Genomic DNA, 11466 nt, shown 5'->3' on the forward strand with positions numbered 1-11466 from the left:
CTGATATCCGCTCCTTTTTTGAAGTCGATTAAAAGTCACCGTGGCGGCAGTAATAGGAGCTAGCGCCAGAAATGTTTTTGGAAGCCTCGTTTAGAAAACTTCATGAGATCTTTAGACTGTTTCTGATATTTCCTTCTATCTCATTGAAGAAACCGCAATGCTTTAAGTTTTACCTTATCCGTTTATCTGATTCCGAGTAGCATGTCGTCACCGTTTAAGTGTTTCTGCTATTTATCTCAGCGTCGTATTGATTAATGCGAACCCCGTGGCTATAGGACGTTTGCGTAACATTGCACCGTCAGTGTCAAAAAGCACCCGTCCCTGTCACGCTTACTTGGTTAAACAGGGATATTGCGTAAATCCAGGTCCACTAATCAACTCTTCGCAACAATAGCGATAATAATGAGTCATTGTGCAGAGGCTGCGCCGGCGCACTATTCGTTTCGTTTTTAATGTTAAATTAACTTATGTTCCGTCTATCCCACTAGTCCCATTGAGTTGTTGAAGTAACATTCGTCAATTACCATTCACAGATTTGAAATGGCACGTTGCGTCGTACAATTTAATTGGTCTCGCGCGTGATTAAATTGTAGTTTTTCTATTCGTTATTAATCTGCGAATTAAACATAATTTCACTAACAATATCACAAAATCGCTATTTTTAGTACAGAACCAGGCCCGAAGACAAATCGGGTTTAAATAATAAGAACTCAGTTAGACACCAAAAAATATATTTTATTAATGCCACTATAACTAATAATTCGTGTGTTCCTTAGGCTTTTTTCTCAGGCTCCTCTTTCTTGGCCTGATTGTTGGCGATCTGGTTGTTGTTGTTCAACCAATTGGGGCGGTAGGGGTTGTTGAAGTTGTTATAAGGGTTGTAGGCAGCTGGGTTGTAAGGGTATCGGCTGTCGTAAGGCCGGTTAAACCTGTTGAAGTTTCCACGGTAACCGTTGTTGTAGGGGCCGTTGAAGCGGTTGTAAGGATTGTAAGGGTCGTTGAAGGCGCGGTCGTATATCGGTTTGCCGTCTCTGTCCAAGATGGCCGGGGGCACTAATCCTTTGCCATTTGCCGGAATATGGACGCCTGATGGTCTAAATCCTGTGAACATTTTTTATGTACATGAGAAAATTTAAATTTGATTAGATCTCAGTGTCTATTATTTATGTACATGTCATCTATACTTCTATACTAATATTATAAAGAGGAAAACTTTGGATTTTTAGATGGTTGTTACGAATTAACTTAAAAACTACTGGACCGATTTAAAAAATTCTTTCAATCGTTCGTTTTCGTTTAATAGAATGCTAAATTATTCCATAGTGTTTCGTAGTGATTTAGCATTCTATATTTATTAACAGAAAAAATTAGGGTTCCGCACTAAAACTACTATACTATTAATATTCAAAAACCGACTCCAAAAAATAAATAAAATAACAAAACATGCAACCGACTACAAAACCCTTGAAAATATTTTTCTAGGTACCTACTAGCTCGAAGTCGGTGCCTCAGCACGATTCCATCCATTTTTAGTTATTTTTTTTATTTTTTGTAGTCGGTTTTACTTTTTTGTTCAAAAATTTCTTTATTTCTCAGTTTTAAGTGATTCTTAGCCAAAGTACATCTCACAACGATTCCATTAAGCCCAAACACGGCTTAGTTACGTTGTTTTATAACAGAGTTCCGTTGCCTACCTTCCGGCTTCAGCATCAGATCAGTTCGAAAGAATCATTAACTTAAAGCTTCTTCTTAGTCGCTCACTAGGTATATTAACTATATTAACTAGGTATATTGTTTATAATTTATTGAATCAGGCGTTACTTTGCGGAGGTCCATATCAATGAACTAAAATAATTTCCTTGCTCACCCGCGACCTTACGATAGCTAAGCTTATGCAAAATATGCGTGTTCATGCAGTTCCTCCACCTCCACACTGTAAGAACACACACAAATCACACAAACCCATCTATCACCACCACCACACTACACTGACGCGTTTCGAACTCAAACAGAGCAGAGCAACATCTTCAGAGTGACACAACCGTACACCATGCTATCAGTGTTAGACAACAACTGATAGCATGGTGTACGGTTGTGTCACTCTGAAGATGAGATGTTAGACAACAACTGATAGCATGGTGTACGGTTGTGTCACTCTGAAGATGAGCTCTGTTTGAGTTCAAAACGCGTCAGTGTAGTGTGGTGGTGGTGATAGATGGGTTTGTGTGATTTGTGTGTGTTCTTACAGTGTGGAGGTGGAGGAACTGCATGAACACGCATATTTTGCATAAGCTTAGCTATCGTAAGGTCGCGGGTGAGCAAGGAAATTATTTTAGTTCATTGATATTGTTTATAGACGCGCGAGCATTACTTAGCTTTAACGATTTCCATTGGCCATCTACGGTCTTCTTCATCAGATCCAGTTTACCAAATGATACTCTCTGAATGTAAATGCTCGTCTTAATGCTAAAATTGCCAAAATCGCCATAGATGTGCCTATAAAATTTGAGGTTTGCCCTCGATTTCCCTAGGATCCCATCATCAGATCTTGACTTGGTGACAATGGGACCACTTCAGAAGTACTCTTTCAAACAAAAAAAAATTTGAAAATCGGTCTACAATTGACTGAGTAATCGGCGAACATACATAAAAAAAATAAAAAACAAGCATTGTAACATAGAACCTCCTCCTTTTTTTAAGTCGGTTAAAAAGAGGAAAACTTTGGCTTTTTGGATGTTTGTTACGAATTAACTCAAAAATTACTGGACCGATTTTAAAAATTCTTTCACTGTTAGAATGTTACATTATTCCAAAGTGCCATTGGCTATATTTATTAACAGAAAAAAAATTGAGTTCTGTGGTAAAACTACAATAATGTAACTCAACTGTAAAAAAAAGTTGCCATAAAACATCTTTCATCGCAATGCGCTGTAGAAACTATTGATTATAGAACAAAAAATTGTTTTACGATATTAAAGAATACATCAAGATCTACAAAAAATTTCGCGATACCATATGTCCAACTATTGTAGTTATGTCACTATAACTACTTTTTACATTTTAAAAGTTGACAGAAATGACGACTAAAATCAGATCATGTTATCCATACCTTTGTATTAATCCTTATCCAAATAACTAATTTTATGTTCAAGACGGTTTCAATACATGTAGATTACTTTTTGAATTATTCAGACATTCCATTCAAAAGATATTACGAAATTAAAAATATCAATCTAACCAAAAATGCATTTACTCTACGTTGACGCGCCCCGGCTTCGTGCGTGTCGGGTGTAGTTTTTGGGAAATTGAGCTGAAAAATGTGTCTGAAGTGCCCTTGATTAGAGGCCTTTTTGGAGTTCTGTGCCCAAAGGGTAGTCAAAACGGGACCCTATTAAAAATACTCCACTGTCCGTCTGTCTGTCTGTCACTAGGCAGAATCTCATGAATCGTGATAGCTAGACAGTTGAAGCTTTCACAGATGATGTATTTCTATTGCAGCTATAACAACAAATACTAAAAACAGAACAAAATTAAGGGAGGCTACCATACAACAAACGTGATTTTTTTTGCTCGATATTAATTACGGCAACAGGTACTTGCTTGGAATATTCACAGAATATTTATTTGTATAAATGTACCTAAGCACTTTAAAAATAAATAATTAAATTAAAATAAAATAAATATATAAGGTGGGCTCCCATACAGCAAACGTGTTTTTTTTTGCCGTTTAATGCTAATGTCTAATATTGTATAGGTAGGTACGGAACCCTTCGTAGGAAAGTCCGACTTGGGCGTTTTTTTTTTACTTTGCCCGTGCGAAGCCGGGGCGGGTCGCTAGTCTGATAATAAAGCAAGAAGAATATTAATATTTATCAAACATGTTTTTTTAAGGTGCATAACTTAGGTAATTAGAGTTGAACAAAAGTAAATACTTAATGGCTGACCTAAATAAAATTAATCTTTTAGGATTAAATGTAGATGTGGGTACGATTTAAAATAAATTACCTAGTCTTTTCTACATCACCACACGTATTGTGCAATTACTTATGAACTAGCCACCTGCCTATGACTTACTCTAAGTAAATAGGTAGGTATATTGTCAAAAATGTTCAGAACTTCCTAATTTGTTTTAATAAAATGTAAATTAAAACAAATTTACCATTTTCGTCGGCGATGTAGCTCACTTGGATCGGGGTGCCGTCTGGCGCCACGTACGCGTAGCTTCCTTGGACAACCTGTTAATTGACAAATTGATGATAAAGCCCTGTTCAATCAGATGAGAATTCGCGTCCGAATCTGCTAGTAAGTTACCGAGCTATACCAACCATAGCCTATAAAGGGATGGAATTCATAAATATTAACGCCTTAATTCAATAACCTAACCAACAAAAAGTAGGAAAACCTGCGACTTTGTCACTTCAAAGTTCAATATCTTAAAAACGGCTGAACCGATTTCGATAAAACATGTCTAAGAACCATCGCTAGAAAACCTGGTTTCAAATCGGTCCACCCGTTTAAGGGCTACGGTGCCACAGACAGACAGACACACACGCAGACACACAGTGGTCAAACTTATAGCACCCCTCTTTTTGCATCGAAGCTAAAAATAATATCAATATGTCCGTTGTGCGACTTTAATCGTGTCAAAAAGGATATTTTCCGGTTTTCGTATGGTTCCAACTACCAGTGGGTAAACGTAGTCCAAATTTTTGATCTCTATCCAAATAAGGTTTTGCCCATCCGGAAATTGTAAATATTTGTGTCATGCAATCCATTTTAATTGAGCAGTACAAAAAGTAACGATTGAACTAACTACTGACTAGTCGTTGTAGCTGTACTTACAATAATTAATATATATTTATTGCATTGAATTTACTCTTATGCCACCATATTTGAATAATCTAAACATAAGTACTGTTGCGTATTTTACAAACTTTTGACTGGCAACGTTATTTGTCAGATTTGGTTTCAAATTTACAAACAATTTTTCGACCTCTTCCTGATATTCATTTGAAACTCTTTATCTTTTAATGATAACGACTTTTAACTTGTTACGAGTACGTAATATGGATGACAAAATGAAGCACGCTCCACAAAAATAACAGTTAGCAAAAGAAGTTTTTATTAAAAAAAAAAAATCTTTATTGTTTGACGGAATGAAAAATGAGTTCTAGCTCGATGTAACAGATTTATAGCCATACACAACACGCATCGCAAACTCTTGCAGTCGTATCGGTTTCCACAAGGTGCCCTTTCTGTGTCTGTGAGTAATTGGAAATGCGTGCTCTCGCATTAACCAATTTCAATGGAAACTTAATAATACGATGTCAACAAAAAGAAGTTCACCTTTGATTGCCAAAGAGGACACTCATTAAAAACCACCTTTTCATCAACTCCACAGAGGAACACGGAGGTGTTTTAAATTAATCTGGATCATTTCCCCAGATTTTTTAGAATATTTTTCAGGATTGAAGAAAGTGTCTCCGAAGCGGTAACGTTTTGTGTGGTCTGCCTACCCATTTGGGAGTACAGGCGTGATGTTTGTGTGTGTATTGTGTGTTTTTCAGGATTTATTAATTTGGATTGACAACAAACTCTACCGCGTCAAAAGTGTGTGTTTTTTTTTAAATATCATTTACGGGCCTAAAAGTTATGTAATTGATATTTTTAATACGCTTTGTTTACGAGGTCAGGAAAGTTCTACCTATATACATGACTTGCCATAGCGCCAGCCCTATTCTTTGTTTGGGATAGCACTAGGTTGTTTTTTTCGCGCATAGAATTACAGACTTGGCCAAAAGTATTGAGCACCTATAATTTGATTCGATTTTGCTAGCGTATCTATGCAAAATTTAAATAAAAACTTAGTTGGCCCTCCATGTGACCTTTTACAAGCAGGAACTCTTTCAGGCACAGAGGCGATAAGTATTTTTACACACATCGCTGCTAATCATCTGCCATTCTTGAAGACACTTATTCAAGTCTTGCTTTAAAGTTATTACATGACCATGGATCTTAAGCTTACGATGCTTCCATAAATGTTAAATGGGGTTCAAGTCTGGAGACAGTGCAGGCCAATCAAGGATGTCCACTTGATTTTCATCAAACCACGTGGCTATTCGACGAGATTTATGACACGGGGCGCTTTACTGGAATTTAATGTCATCAAGGTTTTTATCACCAAAAAGCTGTGACAACGACGGCATAAATGTAGTTTCGAGCACATTTATTTAGTTTTTCGCAAAAACAATGCAGGCAAATTATCGTTGCTTTTGGACGGTAGTTAGTTTAAAATTCAACTTACTTGAGTCCCCTGAGGCTCTCCTGCGTTGTCGATGTAAGCGTCCTTTAAGTAGCCGCTTTCTTGTACTTGCTTCCCGTCAGTCGTCGAAAAACTGCATTTAAGTGCAAGATGTTAATTATTGAAGATAAGTAAAATGTTAATTGTAAATTTATTATGGCACTGACAATCGAATTGTTATTGTTGAAAAGAATTTATAATTTTGTTTTAATTGATCTTAAAAAATATTTATTATATAAAATAATTATATACAGTCTCGCAGAACAGTAGCAAATCTCTGTAAATTGTGTAAACACAAAACCTGTTAAATTTTAACACAACCAGAAAAAAAAGAGTTATTATTATCCGTTTTGCTAAACAATTTATTCCATATTCGACTTCTGCAAGTTCAAGCAAATTTAATAAATGCAAAGTGATAAGTATAATAAAGTATATATACTTATTTAGAGGTAAACGAACCTGTATGAATAAGTACCGTCAGCACCGTGTTCGTTGGAGTAGGTCAGGATTGGAATAGCAGGGCCAGCGTTTGGATTATAGTAGGGGTTGGTATACCCGGGAAGGGCGGGTCTAGGAGTAGGGCTGAAGGGGAATATGGTGGGAGCTACGGGGGGTATTCCAGGAGTAAAGGGAGGGAGGGAGCCGTAGGTCACTGGCGGGGTTACTCTGAAAGGCAACGGCGGTGGCACCGTCTGCCCTCGAGCTAGCACGCAGTAAAGAAATACGCAGATTAAACGCAGCATCTGAAGCAAGAGTTGATGTCACAGGCGCAGTTGGGATTGTGATGCAAATGTAGGCCACAGAATTTACTAAGGAAATGAAATAAATTAATGTGGATATTAGCATCAATAAATTTGATCTCAAAGAAAATTAATGTAAGGGGCAAAAATTAAAAACAATTATATACCTACCCATTTTGTTAATAAAAATTACATAATAAGTTTTTGTTCATTTGCAGTTTTCTTTAACTAAATTTAATTAACTGCAACATTATCGCACTAAATATTTAAGAAAACGGAATTATTAGAATTATATGGCGCTTATATTTTAAACTTTCTCAATTACATAAAAAAAATAGATAGGTACCTACTGCTTTCTTTAAGTACGGCCGATTATACCGTCATAGTCTGTATCTAGTAATAGGTGCTTTGAAAAGTTTAGATATTATGAATAATTGAAATAAATTAAAAAGGCTTAAAGAACTCGCGTCGATAGAGTTCCGTACGATTAAATATTATAATATAATAATATGTTATTCTTATTTTGCCTATTTGTGCCGTATGTATATCATATTTATTTTTTAGTTTTCCTGTATTTACATATTATTATTGAAATAATACACTAGCAGCTCTTATAGCTAATGCGTGTACATCACTGCACTTGTGTTTTTAGTCTTTCCTTTTTTAAGTGTTTGTCTAATCTATTTTTAAAACTGTTCACTGAAGGTGCACTTATCACAAGATAGGTATTGATCGACAATCTTCTGCATTATTAAATTCAATTTACGTCTATTTTCGAAAATAATTTAAGAAATGTTTATCTTGAAATTATAAAATACCTACCTATGTCTTTCATTTCATATGACACAATATAGTTTGTGTTTTCAATTCTCTATTTTACCCCCGAAAAGTTTCCCCATTGATTTATTTTCGTTACAGATACTAACGGACAGACTGACAGGCACACGAGCATAGGCGTATATAAAGGGGGGGCTTGGTGGGCCGCGCCCACCCCGCTATGGTCTAGTGATCACCCCATAATTCTGGGCTACCGATTAAAAATTCTAAAATACCGATATCTTCACACGAAAATCCAGGCCAGGTCTCCCCTGAAAAATAACCCAGATACGCCAATGCACACGAGTAATCCTATAAGGGTTCCGTTTTTCCTTTTAAGGTACGGAACCCTGTAAATTGCACGCGTCTTGGTTTCAGTTTTTTGCTATCCCTATCTCTATTTTATCATACAAAATTATTAAAATGCAAAGTTTATCAAAATTAATATCATATATCCAATAAATTTTGGTACGTGTTTCCCACTAACTTTCCAAACTGGACTCTTACGCAGCTGAACTAGTTATATATGCTCTTGGGAGATAATAATCCTTTCGTGCACTCACTTTACATTTAACATTTCTTTCTACTTAAATAGGTCTACTTTTTACTCCAATCTCACACCTATATTGAACGTATATATTTAAATAATCAAAAAATATTTTCGCACGCGTATGACGTTAACCCACTAACTAGACGTTTAATTAGTATATTTTGACGCTGTCAGTCACAATTAACAATTATTATACCTCGGTGAACTCGTTCTTCAAATCCGACTGCACACGTTGTACTCAGTTTGCTACTGTTAGCGTGGGATCCGAATATTCCATTTATAGGTGCAGGGTTGCTTTGTACTGATATTTTTTGTTATGCCATCGTTCAAACGTGAGGCTCACACACGTCTCTGTAACCTACCAGCTGTTTAGACGTTACAATGTTCAGCTAAGCTCCTGCAGCACGAACAACTCGAGTCATTTACCAATTTTAACCGAAAATTACGATAAATGGTACCAACTGCGGTATCTACGCAGAAATTATCCACTCATATGTTGCACAAATAACCGTCGGTGGTCTATTACAGTTAAGAAGTACACCGGATCCCCTGTTTTGCATTATTGTTTATCACGAACTGGCATTTTCGAGTTTCAATTGTGTACATGGTTACACTGAAAATTATAGAGTAGTCCTAACGTCGACAAGTACTGATACAAACAGTAACGTCATTGTTAGGTTCCTTTAACATGCTTATATTTACGTCAACGGTTTTCAAAAAAAAACAGAATTCATCTTTAAATATGAGATCAGAAAACAAGTTCAAGAATTTCTGGTAGTTAGTTCATATCCAAAAATTGACAGTATAGGTACTTAAGCATCATTCGCATACTTAAATTTAATTATACGGAGGTTAAGGGATATAGGCAGTTATAATAAGTGTAACTATAAATAAAAACTTGACGTCATCATCTCGCCGTCACAGATTTAAAGAAAAATATTTTTTCGAATGTACCTTCCTACTATTGACTGTAAAATATATTCAGTCTTAAATGTTATGTTCTTATGTTCCGTCGTCCTTTAAGGAACCCTTAGTTTCACCATGTCCATCTATCCGTCCGCCTTCTTCACTTCTATGGAGCTTATACCTTTTACTCGAAGAACACGCATCCCGGATTGATGAAGACCTGGGTTCGATTTTCGGCTTCAGCATTCCTTTTCTGGTTTTTTAATGATTTCTAAAAAAGCGCAAGACACACCTGCCCCCTATACCATTAAAGTTACAAGTAAATAGTACAATTCTGCATAATTGTTAAGTTTCTCATAGAAAAAACAAACAAACATCACGCCTGTATTCCCAAATGGGGTAGGCAGAGCACACGAAACGTTACCGCTTCGGAGCCACTTTTAGCAATTAAATAAATAAATAGAAATTATTTACCAAATTTTCTTATAGAAAAAAGTGAAAATTATTTTGAATTGTAACACCTGTAACTTTTGTGATAATTATATAGGGACCTGTTGTTTATCCTCCATATTTAACCTAAGAGGCGTAGAGACTTAGGGTCATATCGATGTAAATTTCAAATGTTATTATGCACATGAATTTTGAAAAACTCAGATGTGCAAGCCCGGGCTTGAACCCACGTCAAATAGAGGGACTTGAGAGGCCATAAGTCAAACCACTAGGTCACCACGCACGGCTTATTGATAGGTGATAGGTAGATAACGGATAGGTTAATTTAACATCGACGTGGTAGTTACTGTAATGGTCTAATCTCTTTAGTGCAATTTTTTAGTATTAAAGGTAAATTAAAGTTGCTGTAGGTACCTAACCATCATTAAAAAACCAGTAACTTTTATTACATTTTCTTATTATAACACAAGATAAGTAAGATTAGATGTCCAAAATACTGCGTAAAAGTAAAAGTTTCCAAGCTTAACTTAGGTAATATTTTGTTTAATGCTCCTTGCTAATAACCTATTATAAGTTATTATAAGACTTCAAGCGTTAATTCTACGTTGCTTAATTAAATAACAGAGAACCATTATGTTTTTACAAACTTGTAGGTTAATTAATATATTTAAAAAAACAATCTTTATTGTGTCACTACTTCTGAAAATTTGAAATTAATTTAATTAATCAAAATTTTAACATTATAATGTCTAAGAACATAATTTTCAGGCGGCTAAAATAGCACATTGATATATGGATAATATATGAGTTGGTACCTCTCATTGTTAAATAAAATCTAGTCATCATAGATTCCAGCAATACTTAAGAATCTAAAGTTTAGATATTGCAAATGAGTTACCAACAAAGATAAAGGGCTAAGATGAAATTTCTTCCCGTAATTTCACCAGCTGTTTTACTCTCTACTCCAACTAAATAAGAATTATCATCGTCATCATCATCATCATGTGTATGATAAACGCGAATTGGAGTTTTTTAACTGTCATTGCGAATTGACCTTGCATCCTGTCATCGCTAAAGTTTTTTTATACGGATTGACTATAGCTGTTAGCCTCGGACAGGCCGCTCTACAAATAGCCTCAAATTAGGTATACAAACTTACCATGCCACGGGAACATACGTAATTATTTCTAACTAATAAACGCTATACTCTACAGTGATAAATATATTTATATTTGCATAATTATATAATTCTTCATAACGTCAACCAACCGTGGCATACACGGCATACATCCGATTAACTAGTCTCATTAAAAGAAGTTTAAAATTGTTTTCATCAGACTCGTCAGTTCTGCCGCCGAGATAACGATCATCTTGTACGTTGAAATCCACAGTATCATACATTTGTAGCTAATACAACAATACATAAGTAGGAAGTTTGTACGTTTTTGCATTTTAATTTTAAGTGCCAAAACAATAATAATATGTTTGTCAGATAACGTCATCTTGAAATTGATATTTTAGTAAAGCTCGTTGATACTCGTATCCTCATAAAAATGATATTTATGTGGAAGTACCTATTAAACCATATTTATTATGTTTTCATGGTTATTATTTTGAATATCATGGAACATCAAGCAATCGCGACAGATTTTTTTTTGCTTCTTTATATTTTACTCGAATTTCGTAATTACATTTAGTAAAGT

General features: G+C 35.4%; 1 protein-coding gene across 1 annotated transcript; it reads right to left on the bottom strand.

Annotated features, from left to right (window-relative positions):
- Nucleotides 1–714: 714 nt before the first annotated feature.
- On the bottom strand, nucleotides 715–8665 carry LOC141433328 (uncharacterized). The gene is made up of 5 exons (XM_074095316.1): nucleotides 8604–8665; nucleotides 6761–7044; nucleotides 6305–6395; nucleotides 4160–4235; nucleotides 715–1101 (listed from the first exon to the last, which is right to left on the bottom strand). The coding sequence occupies exons 2-5, from the start codon at nucleotides 7042–7044 to the stop codon at nucleotides 773–775; spliced, it is 780 nt and encodes a 259-aa protein (XP_073951417.1). The 5' UTR covers nucleotides 8604–8665; the 3' UTR covers nucleotides 715–772.
- Nucleotides 8666–11466: the final 2801 nt, after the last annotated feature.

Source organism: Choristoneura fumiferana, chromosome 12 (genome assembly GCF_025370935.1).
Source record: "Choristoneura fumiferana chromosome 12, NRCan_CFum_1, whole genome shotgun sequence".
NCBI lineage: Eukaryota > Metazoa > Arthropoda > Insecta > Lepidoptera > Tortricidae > Choristoneura > Choristoneura fumiferana.

Bases quoted from the DNA above. Each gene is read 5' to 3' on its own strand.
- LOC141433328 (XM_074095316.1), bottom strand. From the start codon at position 7,044: ATGCTGCGTTTAATCTGCGTATTTCTTTACTGCGTGCTAGCTCGAGGG. The intron at 6,396-6,760 runs GTTCGTTTACCT...ACTTAAATGCAG, and splicing joins GACGGTACTTATTCATACAG to TTTTTCGACGACTGACGGGA. The intron at 1,102-4,159 runs GTAAATTTGTTT...AAATGTTCACAG, and splicing joins CTACATCGCCGACGAAAATG to GATTTAGACCATCAGGCGTC.